Source organism: Palaemon carinicauda, unplaced genomic scaffold (assembly GCF_036898095.1).
Source record: "Palaemon carinicauda isolate YSFRI2023 unplaced genomic scaffold, ASM3689809v2 scaffold8, whole genome shotgun sequence".
NCBI classification, from domain to species: domain Eukaryota; kingdom Metazoa; phylum Arthropoda; class Malacostraca; order Decapoda; family Palaemonidae; genus Palaemon; species Palaemon carinicauda.
In genome coordinates, this window is record NW_027172093.1 from 396,264 (window position 1) to 422,791 (window position 26,528).

The 26,528-nt window shown below is 46.3% G+C and overlaps 1 protein-coding gene across 1 annotated transcript in view; it reads right to left on the minus strand.

Moving 5' to 3' along the window:
• The window catches only part of prtp (pretaporter), a 107,609-nt gene that overhangs the window by 75,660 nt on the left and 5,421 nt on the right, over positions 1-26,528 (minus strand). The window contains exon 2 of the mRNA XM_068369678.1: positions 2,515-2,664. Within this exon, the coding sequence (XP_068225779.1) occupies positions 2,515-2,664 (150 nt within the window). The remainder of the gene's footprint in view (positions 1-2,514; positions 2,665-26,528) is intronic.

Below are 26,528 nucleotides of genomic sequence, written 5' to 3' on the forward strand. Positions count from 1 at the left end.
GAACGAAACGCTAGAATCGGTTTACTCTTACTGCAACGTGAAACCGTGAATACTCTCTCTCTATCGTAACGATAGAGCGCAAGTTGAACGTTCTGAACGTCAACAACTGCGGAGACTAAACAAAACGTTAGTTCAACTTTGAAAACAGTACGAGACTTATCAAAGAAATTCTTTCAAAAACATAAAATTAAAATAGCATAAATTCTTAACAGGAAAAACGATATGACGAGCTCAATGTTAATTAACTTCGGTTCCAAGTAAGGACCGCCTACTATTAGGAAAGGTCGCATATAAACAAACATAAAATTTAAGTTTTATAAGTTTATAATAAATGGAAAGTTAATCGAAGAGGCCTATAAATGGCGGAGAGATATAAACTAAATCTATAACTTTGTTAAGCAAAATTACCAAAAACATAAATACACTTCCGTCTAAGGGAAGGGTCGGTCATAAAAAGTGAAAGAGAGTCTATACTCTCTTCGACACCAACACTTCCGTCTAAGGGAAGGGTCGGCCATTTAAAAGTGAAAGAGAGTCCATACTCTCTTCGTCACCATAATTAAATCAAATTAATTCCAAAAGCTTGCTAAGCTAATGATAAAGCTTCCTGAATAGCGAAGGCTAAACTCTAGAGCAAATACATCACCAAATCGTGAACAATAACTCCAGAATCAACAGCGTATCCAAGTAGGTCTTGCCGGTGGCACGACAGAGGAAAAATTGAGGTCTTGTTGACAAGAAGTACTGGAGTACCTGACCACAGATGGCGCTATTGTGTACACCCCCACCTGTATAGCGATCGCTGGCGTATCCCGACCGTAGATTTCTGTCGGGCAACAGAGTTGACAGCTACATGATCATCGGGTAAGTTTAATATTGAAAAACGGCATTAGCCAACCGGCCCCCTTAGTGAAAAGGAAATTCTAGACTGTCTCACATACTTAGAGAGATGCCACAAGCCTTTCATGGAGTTAATTCCTCCACCAATGACACCTATCCCTAATGTCCACTCACTACCCTACCATTATGGGATTTTACCTATATGATTAAGATTGGCTGGAGTTTAAGCCAAACCACTTGATGGGACAGACAGCAATTCAGGAACACTGTACAATCATCCCCACTGTGAAGAATGCCTAAAGTCCTATCTCAAAAACACAGCCCACCCCTGGAATTCAAGGGTCAATTTTCTGCACAAGATAGTTCCGCGTGCCAATGTGGGAATACGGACATTCTTTTTGGTCCAAACATTATTGGGTAATTGGCAAGACCATCACAGCCCCACAATTGGTTTAAAAAAAAACACTCCAGTTCAGTGATAGTGTTCCTTCCCAAAAATCTAGATAGTGAAAAGAGGATGAGAGTTTGGACAGCAGTTTGGGAAACAATTGATAAAATATGAAATTGGTTGAAGATATTTAATAAGCAACACTTATGAGAGAAATTGAGTCCAACTGAGAAAAAAACACTTATCCCAGTTTGAGAAGCATCTTGCCCATCACAAGGATTCAAAACGGAAATGAAATTCTGTGTTGAAGCAAAATGATTACGCCAAGGCATTTCCTCGTGAAGAGGACTGACTGACATGAGGGCAGGTCTTTTCCACCATCTGCCACCGATGTAAACTACCTTGTTAGAATTTAACGGCCTTTCCAACTTTGCTAAAGTTATGTTCCAAACTCCTATTAAAAGACAATGGTTCATATTCACGCTGGAACAAATAGTTCCAATCATTGTTATCTCAAAGCATACAAGTTACAAGTAACTTGGGGACAATATCAATGGAGAATGTATGCAGCCTTCCCCTCCAAAACTAATTGACAATGGCCTTCTAGTTTTCCCCTCGATTGAAATTCATATGATTACCTATATCATTATTGCCCACTGCTCCTAATGACATCACTATCTTTATCATCACTCTTATTACAATAGTTCAATTACCAATAGTTATTATACCTCGGGGAAATATAATGTGTTCCCCATCAGTTGCTGTTCATTTTCACTTTTAATATACTACCAGTGGCTATCAATATTATCAATATTCCACCCCAACCCTTTGTCTAGCTGGAAGTGAAATTCTCTTACACTCATCTTCAAGGCCATGTTCAAATCCATAGGAGTTGAAATCTTGAGGGTACCTAACTATTATCATTATTATTTTTATTATTACTAGCTAAGCTACTGGGCAGATTGTATTGCCAGTTACCAACTTACATCTTTTTTTTTATATTTACTATGAATGAACTCACAGAAACTTGGGCATCCCAACTGATGAATATCGACAACCACTAACACTGGATGGAGTCTCAATCTATAATGCCTACCATCTTTTACGGGTTAACAAAACGCTAAATAGATTTGTCAGCAACAACAATTTAAAGAAAAATATCATCGATTAACTACAAAATCTACTAAAGACAGGTATACACATTAAAGTCTTTAAATCCACCATTTAACGTTATCCGTGATACCGTACATCAAATTGAAAAATATAAATGCTTGAGGATGACTTACGTTGGGTATCCTGTAACATCCTGTGATGAGCAGAGTGTGGTGTGCTGAGTGCAGTCCACTTTACCAATAACAACTTCCTGTGGATCGGCTTCATTGTATTTCTTTCCAAGATCCTCCCAAGTTGGACTTAGTCGTTTGCAATGGCCACACCTGTGAGACACACACCAGGATAATCAGATCTAATCACCTAGGAATAACAGGTACAATATAACACTTCAACATATTTATACAGATGAGCATAAAAAATTATATTTGGTTCTGTAAAAAATATATTAGGACGAAAAATAACACTAAAGCTGAATTTAACGCCTCAAGAAATTCTTTAGTCTCTAAATTACTTGAACCTCCCACTCCCTATACAGCATTGTAAATAAAAACAAACTACTATATATTATATCAAACTATTAATACAAGAGTTTAAGCTCCTGTATAAGAAACCAATTGTGTATACAAACCTATTCATAAAAATAACAAAATAGGAGGTAATTTGTATTTTTACTAACGATACACACCTTCACTTTCGGTGAAGCTGAAAGGACGAGCCATTAAAATTTAGCGAGGGTTAACTACCCATCCTGCTAGTTAGCATGGGGGGGGGAGCTCCCTACCGCCTTCACTCGCGCACCTGTGACTGAGCTCACTTTGCTTGGAGGTAGGACTTCAAGGGGGACAGGGTTGGCAGCCATGTATGTTTTAATAGCAAAGGTATGTATCGTTAGGAAAAATACAAATTACAAGTACCTCCGAATTTGTCATTTTCTCCGTAACTGGAATATAAACCAACGCTATTTAATAGGGGCGACTCGCCCATTAGGAGGGTGAATGTCTGCCAATCTGGCTTTTTTGGCCTTACCCGGGGTACTCCCTATTGTGCAGAGATTAGAGCGACAATAAGGAGACCCTAACACCTCGCTAAACCTGCTAAGCATGGTCTGCGGCCTACGTAAGCTGTGTGTGGTGATAAACTAGCAATGAGACTGTCAGGGTAAAGGTTATTCTGAGACTTGCAGGGAATAACCGAGGAGACAAGACATTCCCAATACCACCTTGTCAGGGTATGGGGATGCAACAGTATTGGGACAATACTAGGATACACACGGGAGCAATGGTTTACCTGCAGAGGTTTGAGGTCAGCTCGTGTAGAGGACCCAGGATGCTTTTTTCCCCAAGAGAGGGGAGGATGAAGAAAAGGAAAGAGCCACACTTTCCTTTCATTCACTCAGACTAAAACCCGGGTAACCAATGTTCTCAACCTTCTGCTACTTGTCCATTAAGGAGCTTGAGGTACTAAACCAGCTGTTGTGCATCCACCATAAGACCGATACAAAACATATCGAGGTTCCTGTGTGTCACGTCTTGCAGGTAGTGGGCGGTGAACGTAGTTTGGCGTTTTCACACGCCCACTTACAATACCTGCGTCAAAGAGAAGTTCTTCTTGAAGGCCAGAGACGTAGCTACGCCCCTGACATCGTGGGCTCTGGGACGACGTTGGTGGAGGAGGATCGGGATTCAGAGGAAGGTCAGTGACCCTACGAATCCATGCGGAGATTGTTTTCCATGATCCTTCTCTTGTTTCTGCCCATGCTGACAATCAATGAGGGCGCTCTGGGCCGAGATGCTGCTGATCTCTTGATGCAGCGCCTCAAATATCTTACTAGGCATAGTAACAGATGATTGGGGCAACAGTTACAGAGCGGAGACCCGTTATCGGGAAGGAATCAAATCTAGAATCAGAAAATGTTATTTTTATTAATAAAATAAATTTTTGAATATACTTACCCGATAATCATGTAGCTGTCAACTCCGTTGCCCGACAGAATTCTATGGAGGGATACGCCAGCTATCACAATACTAGAAGGGGGTGTACTTACCAGCGCCACCTGTGGCCAGGTACTCAATCATTTGTTGTTGACACCTCCTCAATTATTCCTCGGTCCACTGGTTCTCTCTGGGGAGGAAAGGGAGGGTCGATTAAATCATGATTATCGGGTAAGTATATTCAAAAATTTATTTTATTAATAAAAATAACATTTTTCAATATTAAACTTACCCGATAATCATGTAGCTGATTCACACCCAGGGAGGTGGGTGAAAACCAGTGTACAAGATTAAAGGATAGCTAAGTATCCCATATTTCATATAACAGTTATCTCAAATAACAATGAAATAATAAGTACCTGGTAAGGAAGTCGAATAGAACCGTTACTCTGCCTCTTTATTTAAAGTTCGTCTTCCTTACTGAGCGCAGCGTTCCTCTTGGAGGCTGAATCAACCCAAAGGTGCCAAAGTACACGGGGTTGCAACCCCTACTAAAGGACCTCTACCAAACCTTTAACCCAGGCGCTTCTCAAGAATGAATAGACCACCCGCCAAATCCAAGGATGCGGAAGGCTTCTTAGCCTACCGTAACAACCATAAAAAACAACAATAAAAGTATTCAAGAGAAAGGTTAAAAAAGGTTATGGGATTAAGGGAATGTAGTGGCTGAGCCCTCACCTACTACTGCACTCGCTGCTACGAATGGTCCCAGGGTGTAGCAGTTCTCGTAAAGAGACTGGACATCTTTCAGATAAAATGATGCAAACACTGACTTGCTCCTCCAATAGGTTGCATCCATTATGCTCTGCAGAGAACGGTTTTTATTAAAGGCCAACGAAGTAGCTACAGCTCTTACTTCGTGGGTCCTTACCTTCAGCAATGCAAGGTCTTCCTCCTTTAGGTGAGAATGTGCTTCTCTGATCAGAAGCCTTATATAGTACGAAAGCCCATTCTTGGACATGGGTCTCGAGGGTTTCTTGATGGCACACCATAAAGCTTCTGACTGTCCTCGAATAGGTTTAGACCTCTTCAGATAATATTTGAGAGCTCTGACAGGGCAAAGAACTCTCTCTAGTTCGTTACCTACCATGTTGGAGAGGCTAGGTATTTCGAACGATCTAGGCCAAGGACGTGAAGGAAGTTCGTTCTTTGCTAGGAATCCAAGCTGAAAAGAACATGTTGCAGATTCGGTTGTAAAACCAATGTTCTTGCTGAAGGCATGAACCTCACTGACTCTCTTAGCTGTTGCAAGGCAAACGAGAAAAGCAGTCTTGAGGGTAAGATCCTTGAAGGAAGCTGACTGGAGAGGTTCGAACCTAGATGTCATAAGGAACCTTAAGACTACGTCTAGATTCCAGCCTGGAGTGGAAAGACGACGTCTCAAAAGACTTGAGAATGTCTTGAAGGTCCTTGTTGGAAGACAGGTCCAAACCTCTGTGACGGAGAACTGAGGCCAACATGCTCCTATATCCTTTAATCGTAGGTGTAGAAAGGGATCTCTCATTCCTAAGATGTAGAAGGAAGTCAGCTATTTGGATCACAGAGGTATTGGTAGAGGATATTGAATTGGCTCTACACCAGCTTCGGAAGACCTCCCATTTAGACTGGTAGACTCTACGAGTGGAAACTCTTCTAGCTCTGGCAATCGCACTGGCTGCCTCCTTCGAAAAGCCTCTAGCTCTAGCGAATCTTTCGACAGTCTGAAGGCAGTCAGCCGAAGAGCGTGGAGGTTTGGGTGCAACCTGTCTACGTGTGGTTGACGTAGAAGGTCCACTCTTAGAGGTAGAGTCCTGGGGAAGTCGACTAGCCATTGCAGTACCTCTGTGTACCATTCTCTTGCAGGCCAAAGGGGAGCAACCAGCGTCAGCCGTGTCCCTTCGTGCGAGACGAATTTCTGCAGAACTTTGTTTATTATCTTGAACGGAGGGAATGCGTACAGGTCGAGATGGGACCAGTTCAGAAGAAAAGCATCCACATGAACCGCTGCAGGGTCTGGAACAGGGGAACAATAAAGCGGAAGTCTCTTGGTTATGGAGGTGGCAAACAGATCTATGGTAGGTTGACCCCACAAGGTCCAAAGTCTGTTGCACACACTCTTGTGGAGGGTCCATTCCGTGGGAATGACCTGATTCCTTCTGCTGAGGCGATCCGCTGAAACATTCATATCGCCCTGGATGAACCTCGTGACCAGAGTGAGGTTTAGACCTCTTGACCAAATGAGGAGGTCCCTTGCGATCTCGTAAAGGCTCCTCGAATGGGTCCCTCCTTGCTTGGAGATGTAAGCCAAGGCTGTGGTGTTGTCTGAATTCACCTCCACCACTTTGCCTAGCAGGAGGGACTTGAAGTTCAACAGGGCTAAATGAACTGCTAACAGTTCCTTGCAGTTGATGTGGAGTAATCCTTGTTCCTTGTTCCATACTCCTGAGCATTCCCGTCCGTCCAAGGTCGCACCCCAGCCCGAGTCCGATGCATCTGAGAAGAGATGAAGATTGGGGGTCTGGATGGCCAATGATAGACCCTCCTTGAGAAGGAGATCGTGCTTCCACCACAGGAGAGTGGTCTTCATCTCTCGGTTGATAGGGATAGAGACTGCTTCTAGAGTCGACCCCTTGTCCCAATGAGCAGCAAGATGGAATTGAAGAGGGCGGAGGTGGAGTCTTCCTAGCTCGACAAACAGGGCCAGTGATGAGAGGGTCCCTGTGACACTCATCCACTGTCTCACTGAGCAATTGCTCCTCTTCAGCATGCTCATGATGCACTCTAGGGCTTGGTTTATCCTGGGGGCCGATGGAAAAGCCCGAAAATCCTGACTCTGAATCTCCATTCCCAGGTACACAATGGATTGGGAGGGAATGAGTTGAGATTTCTCTATATTGACTAATAGACCTAGGTCTCTGATTAAGTCTAAAGTCCAATTGAGGTTCTCCAGACAACGACGACTCGTGGAGGCTCTCAACAGCCAGTCGTCTAGGTAGAGGGAGGCTCTGATGTTCGATAAGTGTAGGAATTTCGCTACATTCCTCATCAGATGAGTAAAGACCATAGGAGCTGTGCTTAGGCCAAAACACAGGGCTTGGAACTGATAGACAACCTTTCCGAAAACGAATCTCAGGAAAGGTTGGGAGTCTGGATGAATGGGAACGTGAAAGTATGCATCTTTCAAGTCCAACGAGACCATCCAGTCCTCCTGTCTGACCGCTGCTAAGACCGACTTGGTCGTCTCCATCGTGAACGTCTGCTTGGTGACATACTCGTTGAGAGAGCTGACGTCCAGCACCGGTCTCCAACCTCCTGTCTTCTTGGCCACAAGAAAGAGACGGTTGTAGAAGCCCGGGGATTGATGGTCCCGGACTATAACCACTGCCTTCTTCTGCACAAGTAGCGACACCTCCTGTTGCAATGCTAGCCTCTTGTCCTCTTCTTTGTAGTTGGGAGAGAGGTTGATGGGCGATGTGGTCAGAGGTGGTTTGAGGCAGAATGGAATCCTGTAACCGTACCTCAGCCAACTGACAGACTGTGCGTCTGCACCTCTCTTCTCCCAGGCTCGCCAGAAGATCTTGAGTCTGGCTCCTACTGTTGTCTGGAGAAACTGAGAGTCAGTTCTTTCCCTTAGATGTCCTGGATCCTTTCCTAGACTTGCTCCTGTGAGAGTCTGGGCGGGAGCTTCCTCGGCTGGGGGCTCTACCACGAAAGGGCGGTATGAACCTCGTAGCCGGGGTATCAGCAACTGGGGAGCGATAAGTCTTGGGGACTGAGGTGGCAACCTTAGACTTACGAGCCGATGAGGCTACAAGATCGTGCGTGTCCTTTTGTATCAGGGCAGCAGACAAGTCCTTAACTAGCTCCTCGGGAAAGAGGAACTTTGAGAGAGGAGCAAAAAGGAGTTGTGACCGTTGGCAAGGTGTAATGCTGGCGGAAAGGAAGGTACACAGTTGTTCCCTTTTCTTCAACACCCCTGATACAAATAACGACGCTAGCTCACCCGATCCATCTCTGATGGCCTTATCCATGCAGGACATTAATAGCATGGCAGAATCTTTGTCCGCAGGAGAGGTTTTCTTGCTGAGGGCCCCCAGGCACCAGTCGAGAAAGTTGAACATTTCAAATGCTCTGAACAACCCTTTCAGTAAATGATCCAGGTCTGAGAAGGTCCAACAAACCTTCGAGCGTCTCATAGCAGTTCTCCGAGGCGAGTCCACCAGACTTGAGAAGTCAGCCTGGGCAGAGGCAGGTACTCCTAAGCCTGGTGCTTCCCCTGTGGCATACCAAACGCAACCTTTCGAAGCGAGCTTCGTTGGAGGGAACATGAAGGAAGTCTTGCCAAGGTGTTGTTTAGACTGCAGCCACTCCCCTAAGATCCTTAAAGCCCTCTTGGAGGATCTAGCTAGGACAAGCTTAGTATAGTTGGACTTAGCTTGTTGTACGCCCAGCGAAAACTCAGATGGTGGAGAGCGGGGAATAGCAGAGACGAAGTGGTCTGGGTAAATCTCCCTGAGTAGAGCCAAGACCTTACGAAAATCAATCGACAGTGGAGAAAGCTTAGATTCGTCCACGTCTGATGAGGGATCAAGGTGTGCCTCCTCATCATCCGACACCTCATCAGCAGAGGGTAGCGAAGCGATCGGACCAGAATGCTGAACCGCAGAGTCAGAACGGGTAGGAACAATAACAGTGGTTTCCTCTTCCAGTAACTGTTGAGGGAAAACCTGAGGCTCAGACTGCAAAGGCTGAACAACAGACGAAGCAGAAGGCAGGCGCATGGGTGAAGGAGGTTGACTCCTAGCAAGAGAGGTTGAACCCAAGGATTGCACAAGCAGAGCGGAGGACGGAGGCGGAGTAGTCCGTTCCTGTTCCTGTGAGATGAGCGGAGCATGATGAGGTTGAGGCTGCGCAGAACAAGGTAAAGTTCTCGCAAGCTGAGGCTCCTGAGGCGCAAGTCCAGGGTGTAGAGGAGCTTGCCTTGAGGAGGGTTGAGCTCGCTGCAGCGATGGCTGAGCAGACAGACTCACGGAGGGGAGAGGTTGTTGTACCCCAACCGAGAGTTGCACCACTGGTGGAGCAGCAAGGGGAGGCGGAGGAAGAGTGGAATAACTCTCCTGATCCCAAAGCAAGGGTTGCCTTAAAGAAGGCTGAGGCTGAACACCACTGGGAACAGCGAACTCCGAAAGTGGCTCAACATCGTACGCCTGGCAGATGGTGCTGCGACCAGGCGGAGCAAGTGCAGGCGGGGCGAGCACAGGCGGAGCGAGAACAGGCGGAGGGAGTGTAGGCGGAGGAGGAGGTGCAACACTCTCAGCCCGACACTCACGCATCAAGTCCGAAAGCTGAGCTTGCATGGACTGAAGCAGGGTCCACTTGGGATCGGCAGAAACGATAACAGACTGAGGTAAAGTCTTAACAGTCGGGCTCTGTTTAGGCAGAACCTTACTCCTCTTGGGCGGAGTACAGTCGACAGATGACTGAGGCGAGTCAGAGCTGAGCCAATGACTGCAACCTGGCTGAGCACTCGCGGACTGGACTCTACGTTTAAGCGGTCTCGAGACCTGAGACCAACGTTTCTTCCCTGCTAGTTGATCAGCGGACGAGAATAAGACGGGCTCAATCGTCTGCAGGTGGGAGTGACGGTCTAAGGAAGACACGCCCGCAACCACCGAGGATAGTTCTGTGCGCCTAACAAGGCCTGTCGAACCCTTAAGCCCTTCGACATTGCTTCTCCCCTGGGCATGGGAGCTTGCAAGAGGTCCCGGACTGGGAGGACGACTGGCTCGCACAGAAAAATCCTCACGCACCACACTGGCACCACTAGCACTTGGCACTGCACCGACACTAGCACTCGTCACAGCACTGGCACTAATTCCACCCACTGCACTCTTGACCTTCAGTTCTTTAACTTCGGCCATCAGAGACTTATGGTCACTTACCACTGATTCTACTTTATCGCCTAAAGCCTGAATAGCACGCAAAACAACTGACATATCAGGCGGAGGGCACACAGTAGGTTCGGGGGTAGCCACTACAGGGGTAGGAAAAGGTAGGGGATCATGAGGTGAGGAAAACATAGAAGAGTGAGAAGAACTTCTCCTAACTCTACCTCTCTCTAACTTAGATGAATATTTTAAAAGACGGACAAAATCCAATTCCGAAAGTCCGGCGCATTCCTCACATCGATTTTCTAATAGACAGGGCCTGTCCCTACAGTCAGAACAAGCGGTGTGAGGATCTACCGAGGCCTTCGGAATACGCCTATTGCAAGACCTACATCGTCTATGGGAGGGGGCTTGCGAAACGTCAGACATCTTGTTTCAAAGAGTTAGCCAAAGGGTGATCCAAAAACAAGCAAAATTCGTTAACCGTTATATCAGTATTATATAAAAGCTATCTAGCTAATATAAGAAGGATTCCAGTAAAGCGACAGCCGTTAATCTGAGAGAATACTTCACCAAATATCCGTGAATAAACTCGAAGACCATAAGCGTATCCCAGAACGTCTAGCCGGAAGCACGACAGAGGAATAATTGAGGAGGTGTCAACAACAAATGATTGAGTACCTGGCCACAGGTGGCGCTGGTAAGTACACCCCCTTCTAGTATTGTGATAGCTGGCGTATCCCTCCATAGAATTCTGTCGGGCAACGGAGTTGACAGCTACATGATTATCGGGTAAGTTTAATATTGAAAACCCTAGATTCTGCATCTAGGCAACAAGTTTAGGGACGAAGTTGAAGCTTACCTCTACCCATCCTCTTGAATGGGTGACAACAAACAAAAGACCATGAAGTTCGCTAACTCGTTTGGCTGACGCCAAGGCGAGTAGGAACATCATCTTCCAGGTTATAAGGCAAACTGTTCCCTATCGTAATGGTTCGCACGGGAATCCTGCTAGGAACCAAAAAACTCGAACCACATGCCATGGGGGAGGTCTCACTTCTGACTGAGGACAGGTAAGTTCACAACTACGTATGAGGATGGAAGTTCTAAAGATGAGGATATGCCCATTCATTTCAGTTTAAAGGCGAGATTCAAGGTTGAGCAATAGCCTTTAACCGTTGAAACCAAAAGATGCACTTCCTCCCTCAATACACAAGAAATTCTGCTATTGCTGGAATGGTGGTATTGAATGGATTGAGACCCCTTCTGCGGCACCAACCAAGGAAGACGTTTCACTTCACCTGGTAGAATGAAGTTGATGACTTTCGCAGCCATCCAAGCATCCCCTTTCGCGACTTGTTGTGAAATAACCTCTGAGAGAAGAGATGCTGGATAGTCTCCAGGAGTGAAGACGTGGCGAAGCTACTGCCTTGTAGAAAAGTTGACATGTGGTTGTCCGAGTATATTGTGTCGTGGTGGAAGTTCTCTTAGGGGCTCCGTCAGGAGCAGAAGAAAGTCTGAGAACCATTCCGCATGATGCCATAGCGGAGCTATGAGGATCATTGAAAGATTGACCGATGTTCTAGTCTTGTTGAGTACTCTTCTCATCAGACAGAATAGTGGGAATGCATACACATTGGGAACTGGGATTGGGGAGCAGTCCAACATGAGCCTTAAACTAAGGGCCGCTGCAAACGCGTCCACTGTCAGGGAACCCCACAAAGTCAGGACTTAGTTGGCTACTAGATGATCCAAAGACCATTCGGAACCTACAATCTACGATGCTCTGCTCAGATTGTCGGCGAGCACATTCCTCTTGCCATTAATGAAGCGAGCTGATACCGAGACCGAGTGGACTTCTCTCCATTTCATCTCAGTATCTCTACTAATATATGGGATAGGGGCTGCGAAAAAGTACCTCCTTGCTCCTTGATGTTAGCTACTACCGTGGTGTTGTCACTCATCACCACCACTGAGTGAATCGCCACGAACTGGTGGAGCTCTTGAAAGGCCAGAAAGAAGGAGTTCATCTCCAGTAGATTAATGTGAAGGTGCTATTCGAACTCTGCCCAAAGGTCTGAGGACGTGTGGTGCTGGACGTGGGACCCCAAACCTTCTTTTGATGCGTCCGAGAACAGCATCAAATCAGGAGGAGGGAAGAGAAGATTGACACCTTTCAGCAGATTCTCGCCAGCCAGCCACCATTCAAGATCCGTGTTTCCTCTTGATCCCAAGGGAATCCATGTGTCCTGGGAAATCAAAAGCCTGATTCCAATTGGACTCCAGACGCCACTAGAGAGATCGATTCCTGAGGCAACCAATGAGAACTAGACGGTCCAAGGATGATAGATGTCCGAGGAGACATACAGTGAACCCTCGCTACTTCGCGGTTCGACCATCGCGGATTCACCACTTCGCGGGTTTTTTCCATAACCCATATATATATATACATATCGCGGATTTTCCGGAAATTTCAAAAATTCCGCGAAATCTGAAGACCCCCAAATACGATATTTTGTTACCTGTAATTCCATTAATACTGTAATTAGTAATATCTGCTCTTACTGATTGTTCATTACATTACATATGATATATAATTCAGCACAGAAAGAAATAAAACACGAAAAGAGAATGCGATCATACGATAATACAGTACTGTATACAGTACGTAGTAAAATTAAATCGAACATGAAACGCAAATCAGATGCAGTCATACCATATTAGAATGGTGTAAGGCTGCTGATGGCTACTATACTACAAATGTAATGGATGTGCATCTTTTCCATGATTCTTTTGTATGTATACGTACGTAGTACTGCATCCAATAATATTCTTTGTTGCAAAAATCACATTTCGAATAAGCGTACGAGAGAGAGAGAGAGAGAGAGAGAGAGAGAGAGAGAGAGAGAGAGAGAGAGAGAGAGAGAGAGAGAGAGAGAGACACATCCTACAAAAGAATAAAATAGCATACGTAAAGCTATTACGTGTATTATTATTGTTATTATTATTATTATTGTTGTTGTTGTTAATAAAATTATTATTGTTATTATTATTATCATTATTATCATTATTATTATTATTATTATTATTACTGTATTATTATCATACGATAATTCAGTACTGTATACAGTACGTAGTAAAATTGAATCGAACATGAAACGTAAATCAGATGCAGTCATACAATATTAGAATGGTGTAAGGCTGCTGATGGCTACTACTGTACGTACTACAAATGTAATGGATGTGCTTCTTTTCCATGAATCTTTTGTATGTATACGTACGTAGTACTGCATCCAATAATATTCTTCGTTGCAGAAATCACATTTCGAATAAGCGTACGAGAGAGAGAGAGAGAGAGAGAGAGAGAGAGAGAGAGAGAGAGAGAGAGAGAGAGAGACACACATCCTACAAAAGAATAAAATAGTGTAGCATACGTAAAGCTATTATTATTATTGTTATTATTATTATTATTGTTGTTGTTGTTAATAAAATTATAATTGTTATTATTATTATCATTATTATTATTATTATTACAGTTCTGTACTGTATTATTATCATTATTTATTATTATTATTAATACTGTACGTACGGTATGCGCGGGGTATCTTGTATGAGTTGGTAACCTACGCATCATATACTGTAAGACGGGTTGTGATTGGTTCAAGCGCTGATAGATGACGAATCAGAACTCAAGTTTTGTTATCTAGCCTGTGATTGGTGTTTTGCCCACATCTCCAGCTTCCAGCATCAAGGTTCTCGCGGGCCCGGGTCGTCCACTCTCTGTTCCCGCGTATCGCTGAGTAGACGTTCTTAAGTTTGTGAAGTTTAATCTGTGCTGTGTGCGACCTTTTTAAGTTGAACTTTTCGTCAAATCCTACTGTACAATGCCTCCCAAGCGTTCTGCTTCTACTAAGGCTGGTAGTGAGCCTAAACGCCACCGAAGGATGATGACGATTGCTGAGAAGGTTACGCTTCTCGATATGTTAAAAGATGGTAGAAGTTACGCGCCATTTTGGGATCAACGAATCTACTGTTCGCTATATCAAGAAGGACGAGGCGAACATTAGAAAGACGGCTGCAATCACCTTTAGCAGATCAGCGAAGCGAGTCGTTACAAAGCGTAAAAAAACGATCGTACGCATGGAAGGTGCTTTAGCTGTGTGGATTGCCGACTGCCGGAAGAAGAACATAGCCTTGGATACAAACACCATCCGAACAAAGGCTTTGAGCTTGTATCAGAATTTTGCTGCAAAGGAACCTCAAGACGACGATGGCAACCATGCTGAAGAAGATGATGATGCAGATGATCCTCAACCAGGGACATCCACTGATTCCCAGCCTCAGAAACGTTTTTCCGCCAGCAAAGGATGGTTCGCGAAGTTTCAGAAACGCTTCACCCTGAAAAGCGTTTCCCTGCATGAGGAGGCTGCTTCGGCTGACACTGCCGCTGCTGAAACTTACGTGAATCAGACGTTCAAGAATATTATCGCCGAAGGTGGATACAAGCCGGAACAAGTCTTTAATAGGGATGAGACCGGCTTGTTTTGGAAGAGAATGCCGTCGCGAACTTTCCTGTTCAAAGAGGAAGCCAAAGCCTCTGGCTTTAAAGCATTCAAGGATCGCGTTACCCTCGTGATGTGTGGCAATGCTGCTGGATTTATGCTAAAGCCGGGGCTTATTTATAAGTCGAAAAATCCTCGCGCTTTGAAAAATAAGAATAAGAATCTCCTTCCCGTGTACTGGATGCATAATCCAAAAGCATGGATTACAAAGACGCTGACCTCCAACTGGTTCCACCAGTGTTTCATCCCGCAAGTCAATGAATATCTCGTAGAGAAGGGCTTGCCATTCAAGATCCTTCTCCTTATGGATAACGCTGGTGGACACGCAACTGACCTGTCGCGTGAGGGCGTTCAGGTTGAGTTCCTGCCACCCAACAACACGTCATTAATTCAACCGATGGACCAGGGGGTTATCAGGGCGTTCAAGGCCCTCTACACGAAGAATACCTTGGCGGACCTCGTTGTGTGTGTGGATGCTGCCCAAGAGGATGAGGGTGAAGATTTTAACTTGAAGGCGTACTGGCGGCAGTACACCATAGCCACGTGCCTGAAGAATATTCAGAAGGCACTTCAAGAGATGAAACCTGCAACTGTGAATACGAGCTGGAAGAAGTTGTGGCCCCAGATTGTTTACGACGACGAGGGATTTACACCTGCTGAAATCCAACACTCTGCAGTACGCAAATCTGTGCAGTTGGCTGCCATAATTGGAGGTGACGGGTTTGGCGACATGACGACTGAAGACGTCGACGAGTTGTTGGACTGCCAATCCCAGCCCCTAACTGACGCAGACCTCGAAGACCTGACGAAATCAACAAGCGAAGAAGAGAGTGAAACCCCGGAAGAGACCCAAGAAAATGTCGAAGAAACGGGCTTAACACTAGAACGGCTTGCCAAGGTCTGCAACCATATAAAGGAGGTGAAAGAAATGTTGCAAGAGTGGGACGAGGATATGGTTCGGTCGATGCAATTCTGCAACAAGGTTGATGACATAATGACTCCCTACAAGATGCTCTTAGATCGAAAAAAGAAGCAGCGGCAACAACTTCCGATCACAATGTTCTTCCAGCCTCGCAAAAAAGAGCCAGTTCCTCCTTCTACTACGCCTTCGGAAGAAATTGAAGAAGTTGAAGAGGTGTCCCAGGAAAAGACACCTACGTCTGAAGAGACGTAAAATACTACCTGGCTGCACAGTAGAACACATCATCAGCTTCATCATCATCATTTCTACTGTGCAGCAAATTCATCGCCATCATCATTCAAGTTTTTCTTGAACTTCTTTCGTGGTGAGTACAGTAACAATCTTTATTTTTTACTTTAATATTCTCACATTCTAATACTGTATTTGTGCCTGTTTTATAGTTTAGTACTGTACTGTATGCATTAAGTTAAAGGGAAGGTTTTAAAAGTCTACATGTTGTAACCTATCATATTTTTTTTGTTTAAAATTTACATTTACGTACGTAAAACAATCTCTCTCTCTCTCTCTCTCTCTCTCTCTCTCTCTCTCTCTCTCTCTCTCTCTCTCTCTCTCTCTCTCTCTCTCTCTCTCTCTCTCGTAAATTGTTTTCCTGCTTTGCTACGTACAATATGTACTGTACAGTACTGTATGATTTTATATAGATACGGTAAATTATATTTGTAAGGTAACATATTTTGTAAATGCTTTTACTGTAAATACTGTACTGTATCATTATTTATCACTATCATCATGCGCGTTAAATGCCTTGTTTGTTCTGAGCGTGGTTGTTTACTGAGCGTACAGTACTTTATGACGCCGTCGTTTCAGGCGGCGTCATAAAGAAAAACATTTCATTTGGAAGTCCTAAGAAAAATAAAGTAAAACATTGGTAATAAAAAAATCACCATACTGTATAATCAATATAATCGATGCAAAAACTAACCTATACATGTATGTGTACACTAAATGAGTTTGTTTCTTCATTATGATCAGAGATGAACGTAAACAAAACATTGGTTGCCATTTTTTATCGTGCTTTTTAGGTGTTTAGGAAACGCATGATATAAAATTGCCTTTAATATTTGTGCCTGTTTTAGTTTAGGGTGCTGTAGTACATGCATTAAGTGTTCTGTACATTAAAGGGTAGTTTGTTAACAGTACTACGTACAAGGGAAGGTTTTAAAAGTCCGAATATACATGTTAAATAAATAGGTAAATATGATGTCACTACAGTACTTCGCGGAATTTCACCTATCGCGGCCGGGTCTGGAACCTATCTACCGCGATAAACGAGGGTTCACTGTAACCCCTTCTGGGTTGGGAAACCTTCTCGTTTGAGGAAAGGCCTTGCAACTTTCCTGTCTGATGGGAAGGCGTTATGATGATTGGTATCTAATACCATGCCCAATTATACCAGTCTTTTAGTGGAAAGCAGGGAAGACTTTCTCGAGATTACCATGATCCCAGATCTTAGCCAAGTCTCAGAAGCTTGTCTCGGTGCTGAAGAAGGGTTGCCACTGAGTGTGCTAGGATTAGCCATTCGTCCAGGTAAAGAAAGGAGACAGATGGCAAACCTGTGAGCCCAAGATGACGCAGGGCAAACACTATTATGAAAACCCGAGGTGCTGTGGAAAGGCCAAAACACAGCACCTTGAACTGGTAGACTTGTGGTCAATGTTGAAACTCTGATAGTTCCTTAAGACGGATGAATTGGGATCTTAAAGTATGTGTCCTTTAGATCCAGTCCTGTGGACTTATCACTAAACTGACCAAATCAGCCATCACCATACTGATCGAAATCTGTATGACAAACTTGTACAGAGCTGAGAGATCTATGACTGCTCTCCAGCCTCCAGACGCCTTTTCCACAAGAGTCAAATGAAAAAGCCTGGGGAACCGTTGAGGACCTCCTGGATATGGTCTTTCTCCAACCAGGTCTGGAGTTCGGCCGGAAGGGCCTGCCCCTTTGCTCATCCCATCACAAAGGAGCTCATAAACACTGGATTCTTTGTCAGTGGAGGGAGACATGAAAAGAATGGGATGTGATACCCTGAACAAATCACAGAGATCGTCCAAGATTCGGCCTCAAGTTGCATCCATCAGGTCCAGCAGCTTTGTAGGCATCCCCCTCTGGTGCATAAGCAGGGAGATGACCTCTCCTAGCATTTACAGTTTCTAAAGCCACCTCAATGAAGATTTCCTCCATGATTGGACTTATTGCCTTTCCCATCCTTGACAGGAAAGGGGTCCTAAGACACCTTCGTTTTCGAAACTTCTGCCGTTTTAATAGTTGATGGTTTCATACGCCTGATCTTGGAAGGGTTGGAGGTCTGTAGGGCTGAACTGTAAGGAGGAGGGAATACGTGTTGGACTACCTCCACCTCTCCGCAACCTGCTGGACGTCCCTTGGCTCGAAAAGGAAGAACCCCTCCACGGAGGAGTTTCCGAGCCTAGCGATCCACATAGGCATAGATCGGTAACCAGGGGAGACAGGATGGACAGTTTCTTCCGAAGAAGAAGACTGAGGAGGCGAAGAGATGAGATGACTCTTGCCGCTGACCGACAATGTAAGAGAGTGGGATCAGCAGGCTGATCAACAGTAAGCCTCCGAAGACGAGTCTCTATGCGAGACCCTTCACTGGAAAGGGAAACACTCGTCAAAGACGTGCCATGGACTTTGCTCTCGTCAGGGGAAGGAGCACAGGCCTCGGCAGCAGAAGATGGAGAAGAAGATGCAGTCGCAGGGCAGCAAACGAGCTCTCCAAAACCACGTCGTCGACAACCTTCAAAGGGTCGACATTCGAATCTAATAAGTCAACGAGAGAGACCGCGAAAAACGCAGGCTTGATCGCGAGAAGCAGGACAGTGAATAGACAACTCTCGGGGCGCCAATTCACAAACCACTGGACATTTCCGAATGGTGTTAGCCCACAAGGTCACTACCTGGTGGGCCAGAAAGTCAATGGAGCGAGTGCCAGAGAGAAGGAAGGATTCCAAAGCCTTCCTGGTACGACGATGAACGATCGTTAACCACCCTACCTTCCTAGCGACCACAACCACCGCCTTTGCTGACTGCAGTCCCACTGTTGTTAGAATGCATCTTGCCAGAGAGCTTTGGGGTCTGGGACAGGGGAGCAGTACAAAAGGAGCCTGAAATTCAGGGCTGTGCGAAGAGGTCCTCCACAAAATCGGGACTTTGTGGGCTACAAAATGATCCCAAGACCACTCAGTACTCACTATCTGAGATGCTCTGCTCAGGATGTCGGAAGAGGTCCTCCACAAAATTGGGACTTTGTGGGCTACAAAATGATCCCAAGACCACTCAGTACTCACTATCTGAGATGCTCAGCTCAGGATGTCGGCGACCACATTCCGCTTGCCCGAATGAAGCGTGCCGATAGTGGTATCAAGTGAATCTCGGTTAATCTTAGTATCTCTACTGATATATGGGATAGGGGCTGCAAAAATGTACCTTCTTGTTTGCTGATGTAAGCCACTACTGTGGTGTTGTTATCACCCCCACTGATGGTCCACCAGAACTGGTGGAACTGTTGAAGGGCCAGAAAGATGACCTTCATCTCTAAGAGATTTATGTGGATGTACTCTTCCGAGTCTGACCAGAGGACTGAGGTCGTGTGGTGCAGCACGTGGGCCACCCACCCTTTTTCTTTCAAGCATCTGAGAGCAGCATCAAACCTTCCGTAGGTTCTCGTCTGACACCCACCATTCGAGGTCCGTCTGTTCTGCTGGGATCAGGAAGTCCGGGGAGTCGATGGCCTGATTCCACCGGAACTTGAGTTGCCATTGAGGAGATCAAATCCTAAGGCAACCGTTGAACTAGACGGGCCATAGATGAAAGGTGTCCGAGAAGACGTAGCACGTCTGAGCTGGAAGTTCGAGACTTGATGGGCGAGAAACTCGATGATGTGTGTGCTTGAGGAGGAAAGTTTCCATCACTTTCCTGGTGCATTCCTTGGAGAAATCCTCAGTTTGAACCAGGATTCCCAAGGTCCCCAACCACAGATCAAGCCATGAAGTAGGCTGCTTGACATACTTCGTGACCTCCTCCTGGTTGAGCATATCTGCTGCCGAGAAAGAGACCTGACGGCTGGAGAGCCTCTCTAGAGAGACTCCCTTGGTTAGCTCTTCCAGAGAGTGATGGAGAGGAAGAGCTGGACCTGGCTCATCCAAGATCTTAAAATACTTTCTCTGCTGGACGCAAGGTGGAAGAAGCTTGTTGGTAAAAATGGAGTTTTTATGATAAAACAAAGTTTTATGAATACTTACCTGGCAGTTATATATATATAGCTGAGTCTCTGACTGCGGCAGAATTTAATCGAAAATCGCGGCAACCGCCTTGTGGTGGTTGTGTGGTTAGATGGTTAACAACCCTTACAGGGTGGTACTTGGAATCATTCCCATTTTCTGTTCCTCAGATTATCTTTGCCCGACCTGTCTCCTGAGGGGAGGTGGGTGGGCTTTAATATATATATATATAACTGCCAGGTAAGTATTCATAAAATTTTGTTTTATCATAAAAACTACATTTTTATGAATAGAACTTACCTGGCAGTTATATATATATAGCTGATTCACACATTTGGAGGAGGGAAACAGACAGAAAAAACATAGTTGGGGAAACAACAAAAGAGTTGTAGGAGAACAAACACCTTGATTCCTTACCTGCTAAGGTAGCTGACTTCAAAGGTAACTGCCTCTAGAGTGTTCAGCCAGGAGTAGACCTGCTACGCTGCAAACAACTCAATCGAGTCTGTCAAAGGGGTAGGACCAACAACTTGACTAGACTTCAGAAAACTACCTTCCCATATAAAAAACCTGCAACCTTACTAAAGCTAACCATCTAACCTTGCAGAAATAGATATAAGCTATCTATCTGGACTGAGGGAACCGTACCACAGGACGAGGACCTCAGACAACCATAAAAAAACACAAACCCATATACAAGTACATAAACTAAGGTTGAGTGGGGGTAGTAACTCCTTTGCCTAATACAGAAGCCGCAGCTACGTATGGGCCCAAGGTATAACACTTGTCATAGTCCACTCTTACCTCTCTGAGGTAATGAGAAGCGAAGACAGAGTTGCTCCTCCAGAACGTTGCGTCCATGATCTGCTTAACTGACATATTTTTCCGGTATGCCAGCGAAGCAGCAATGGCCCTTACTTCGTGAGCCCGTACTTTTAACAGGGCGAAGTTTTCTTCCTCACAAAAGAGGTGGGCTTCCCTAATAGTTTCCCTCAGGAAAAAGGACAAAGCGTTCTTTGACAGGGGTTTTTGAGGATCCTTCACTGAACACCATAAGGAGTTGGAAGCACCCCTCACGCTCTTAGTGTGGGCCAAATAAGCCTTGAGAGCCCTAACCGGGCAGAGGAGGCTTTCCTGTTCCTGACCTACTAGATTCGTGAGGTTAGGGACTTCAAAAGTCCTAGGCCAGGGTTTCGAAGGGTTCTCATTCTTGGCGAGAGAGTCGAACCTCAAGGAACAAACCGCTCCATTTAGGGTGAAGCCTACACGCTTCTCGATTGCCTGGACCTCGCTGATCCTCCTGGCAGTCGCTAGAGACAAAAGGAAGAGGGTTTTCTTAGTCACATCTCGCAGAGAAGCTTGCGAGATAGGCTCAAACTTCCTGGAGCACAAAAACTTAAGCACCACATCCAGGTTCCAAGAAGGGGGCCTTAAGTGCACCTGCTTCGTTGTCTCAAAGGACCTAATGAGGTCCTGCAAGTCCTTATTCTGAGATAACTCTAAGCCTCTATGCCTAAAGACGGTTGAGAGCATGCTCCTGTATCCTTTAATGGTAGATACAGCCAGCTTAGCATCCTGCCTGAGGTACAAAAGAAAGTCTGCAATCTGGCTCAGAGAAGTAGAGGACGAGGAAACCTTACGCCTCCTGCACCAAGCTCTAAAGGTCTCCCACTTCGACTGGTAGACTCTTTGTGAAGAGATCCTCCTTGCCCTGGCAATAGCTTTCGCCGCTGGTGCCGAAAAGCCTCGAGATCTAACGAGCTTCTCGACAGTCTGAAGGCAGTCAGATTGAGAGTGAGGGGGTTTTGGTGAAATCTCTCGAAGTGGGGTTGTCTGAGAAGATCTGGACTTGCCGGGAGTCTTCTTGGAAAGTCCATCAGTAACCCTACCACTTCGATGAACCATTCCCTCGCAGGCCAGAATGGAACCACTACGGTCATTCGTCCCGAATCGAGGAGAGCGAACTTCCTGACAACCAGATTGATGATCTTGAACGGGGGAAAGGCATACATGTCCAGCCCCGTCCAATCCATCAAGAAGGCGTCCACTGCAACAGCTTCCTCGTCCGGGACTAGGGAGCAGTAGTTGGGGATCCTCTTGTTTAGACCGGAGGCGAAAAGGTCTATTACTGGTCTGCCCCACAACTTCCAGAGGCTCCGACAGACATGCGGGTTGAGAGTCCACTCTGTAGGAAGGACCTGTCCCCTCCTGCTGAGCATGTCTGCCCTGATGTTTCTCTGCCCTTGAACAAACCTTGTCAACAGCTGGGTCTCGTTCTCGTTCGCCCAGAGGAGAAGCTCTCTCGCAGTTGGGAACAGGGAGAGGGAGTGAGTTCCCCCTTGCTTCCTTATGTACGCGAGAGCTGTGGTGTTGTCGGAGTTGATTTCCACAGTCTTTCCCGAGACCGAGGTTTTGAAGGCCTTGAGCCCTAACAAAATGGCCATCAATTCCTTCCTGTTGATATGCCAACTGACCTGACTCCCTTCCCAAATACCTGAGACCTCTTTGTTCCCTAGTGTTGCTCCCCAGCCTGACTCGGACGCGTCTGAGAATAACACTAGGTCGGGGTTCTTCTTGAACAAGGAGATCCCTTTTCCCAACAGAGCTGGGTCCAGCCACCACATTAAAAGATCCTTGATCTCTGTCGGAATGGGAAAAGAAAAAGTGTCCTCCTGGATCTTTCTGTTCCAAACCTTTGCGAGGAAGTGTTGCAGAGGCCTTAGGTGCAGTCTCCCCAAAGGGACAAACTGCTCCAGGGAGGACAGAGTTCCCAGCAGACTCATCCACTCCTTCGCTGAGCATTCCTGCTTCCTCAAAAAGTCTTTGACTTTGTCCAGGCACCTGGTCTGCCTCTCCTGGGAGGGAGAAGCCCGAAAAAGAACTGAATTCAGAACTATCCCCAAATAGAGAATAGTCTGATTCGGCTCGGTCTGAGACTTCCCCCAGTTGACGATGAGTCCCAGGTCCTGAGTGATCGTATAAGTTTTCATTAGGTCCTCCAGACATTTCTCTTTCGACTGTGACCGGATCAGCCAGTCGTCTAGATAGAAGGAGACACTTATCCCCTCCTGGTGTAACCAGCCTGCCACATTCGCCATAAGTCTGGTGAAGACTTGGGGAGCTGTGCTGAGACCGAAGCAAAGTGCCCTGAACTGGAAGCACTTGCCCTGGAACACAAACCTCAGATATCTCCTCGAAGACGGATGAATGGGGACGTGAAAATAAGCGTCCTGCAGGTCGAGAGAAACCATCCAGTCTCCCGGACGAACTGCAGCCAGCACTGACTGAGTCGTCTCCATGGAGAACTTTGTTTTCTCCACGAAGGCGTTCAGAGAGCTGACATCTAGGACTGGTCTCCATCCACCCGAGTTCTTGGGAACCAGAAACAGGCGATTGTAAAAGCCTGGTGAGGCGAGGTCTTGAACTGGCTCTATTGCTCCCTTGACCAACATCTGGTCGACTAGCTCCAGAAGAGCCTCTCGTTTCCCCGCGTCGGTGTACTGAGCCACTAAGGCCAGGGGAGAGTCTGAGAGAGGTGGTTTCTTTAAAAAGGGGATCTTGTAACCTTCCTTGACGACTGAGAGGGACCAGGTGTCCGCCCCTCTCCTTTCCCAAGACTGCCAAAAACGAGACAGTCTTGCCCCTACTGGTGTCTGGAGGACTTCCATCTCATTTTTTGGACCGGGGCCTAAACGCACCCCTGCTGGTCCTTGGCCCTGACTCTTGTCTTCTCCCCCTAAAATCCGCTCTCGAGGAGATCCTGCCCCGAAAGGGCTGTTGAAACTTCTTCTCCTCCTTCTTCAGAGGAGCAGGAGCAACAGGTAAGGTCTTTCTAGCCGACCGAGACAAAAGGTCCTGAGTAGCCTTCTGAGCCAGAGAAAGGGAGATATCTCTGACCAGAGCTTCAGGAAAAAGATGACGAGAAAAAGGGGCGTAAAGCAGCTTCGACTTCTGGGCAACAGTCACAGATCTAGAGGTGAAGGAGCACAAAAGGGCCCTCTTCTTTAAGACCCCTGCTGAGAAAAGGGAAGCCAATTCATTAGCTCCATCCCTTAGAGCTTTGTCCATGCAGGACATGATACTCGTCAGGTCCTTCGTGTCCTCCAGGAGTTCAGACTTCCTGGCCAGAGTCCCGAGAGACCAGTCCAGGAAGCTGAAAACCTCGAAAACCCTGAAAATTCCCTTGACGAGGTGATCATGCTCCGACATGGACCACATCACCTTGGCAGAGTTTAAAGCATGCCTTCTTGCCGAGTCCACAAGAGCCGAGAAGTCACCTTGGGAGGAGGAAGGCACTCCTAACCCCAAAGGTTCCCCTGTCTCATACCACATACCAGCCTTGGAAGCGAGCCGGGACGGTGGAAAAGAAAAGGTGGTCTTGACAGCTTGTCTCCGTTCCTACATCCAATCATCCACTTTACCGAAAGCTTTCCTGGCCGAAATTGAAAGTTTCATTTTGATGAAGGCCGAAGACTTAGTAGCTTTCTTCCTGGTAAATTGAGACTGAGGAGAACGAGAGGCCGAAGGTTGAAATTCCTCCCCATAAAGTTCCAAAAGAGAGCGAGAAAGAACCTTGTAATCGCTAGAAGAGTCAGCAGGTTTTTCTTCCTCTTCCGAAATATCTTCGAGGTCCTGCTCAAGGATAACATCCCGAAGAGTTGTGCTGCCAGCAGTCTGGCAGCGAGAGCTGTTTGAATCCTGGCGCCGAGCACCGCTAACATCCAGTCGGCGAGAGGCGGTATCGTCACGATGTCGAGCAGCGGTATCGTCACAATGACGAGAGGCAGTATCGTCACGATGACGAGAAACAGAAGCATCCTGAAGATGCAGGCTGCCGTCGCCTTGAAAATGCAGACTGCATTCTACCTGTTTCCTAAGAAACGAGGCAGTAACGTCCAGGCGTTTCGAAAGGGAAACGGAATCGTCACGGCGCCGAGAACGAGAGGCAGTATCGTCCTGGCGGCGGGAGAGGGGGGAAGGAAATTCCTGGCAGCGTGCCGATGAAGAGGGTGTACGTTGTCGTACGGCCGACGAAGTGCGCAGAGGTTTCTTGGGAGAGATACTAAAATCTCTCTTAGAAGAAGATCTCTTAACAGGCAAAGAGACGTCCTTACGTCTGACGGACTGAGAAGGGTGGCTGAAAGCTTTAACTAACGATGAAAGTTGCTCCTGCATAACAACCATGAAAGCTTTAGCCACCTCCGCTGGCTCTCGTGGTGCCGAAGACGGCAGTTGTCGTACGGCTTGACTGGGAGCGCTGGCAGAAGCAGCAGGGAGTCTAGCAAGATTAACTAGGCTAAGGACTCTCTGTTTCGCCCTTTTAACAGGAACATCGAAATCGTCTTCCGAAGGATCAGGGTCTCTGCTACTCGAACCGGGAGAGGGAGAACGAGACTGCACGTCCCGGTTCCACCCTCTCTTCATTGGTCTTGATTCGTAACGCCAATTACGTCTGGGAGAACGATCAGGCGAAGACACAAACGTATCCGACACGCCTTTCCTACGGCGGTCAAGAGCAGCCTGGGAGATCGCAACAGGACTGTCTGAGGCGACGACTGACCGAGGATAAGCACCTCTCACCCCCTTTCGGCTTTCGACGTACCTTCTCCCTTGGTCCTGGGAGCTTGGTAGAGGTCTAGACCTAGGGGTATGACAGATTCGATCAGTCGCCACTTCCACTGCACTTTCACAAGCACTAATTTCACCAACACCCTTACCTTTAAAGGCCTCCAACTGTGCTTTAATGGCCTCCAATTCAGCAGCTAATTTAGCATACCCAGGGTCATCCGTAGGCACAGGTCCTTTAGAAGGGGCAGGAGTCACTACATTTGGGGAAGGAATACCTTCCAAAGGGGTTACAAGCAAAGGGTCAATAGATAAATCTAAGCTAGGCTCACTAGCAGACTTTGACTTTGATTTAGCTCTATCAATCTCGAGTTTGCGCACATAGCGCTGCATAGCTAATCAATCATTATTACTTAAAACCTCGCATTCCTTGCACTTATTATCTAAAGCACATTCAAACCCCCTGCAACCCATACAGATAGTGTGAGGGTCAACCGAAAGTTTCGGCAACCTCACCTTGCAAATATCATTCGCACAAACACGATAATGAATTTTCTCACTCATGCTAATAAAGGAAAAAAGACAAAAAAACAAAAACAACACGATTGCCAAATCCCAACACAGTGTACTTCACCAAAAATGACGCCCAAAAAGGCGATGAAGGGAAAGCGATCCGAAAAACTCTGAAAGGCGGACCAACGATGTTGTCGATCCGGCCGGCAGAGATAATCTGAGGAACAGAAAATGGGAATGATTCCAAGTTCCACCCTGTAAGGGTTGTTAACCATCTAACCACACAACCACCACAAGGCGGTTGCCGCGATTTTCGATTAAATTCTGCCGCAGTCAGAGACTCAGCTATATATATATATATAACTGCCAGGTAAGTTCTATTCATAAAACCGGAACGTTGGGAGGAGGAGAGCTGTTGGGCAATCTTAGTCCAGGCTCTCTTTAGTCCTTGAGACCAGGGCA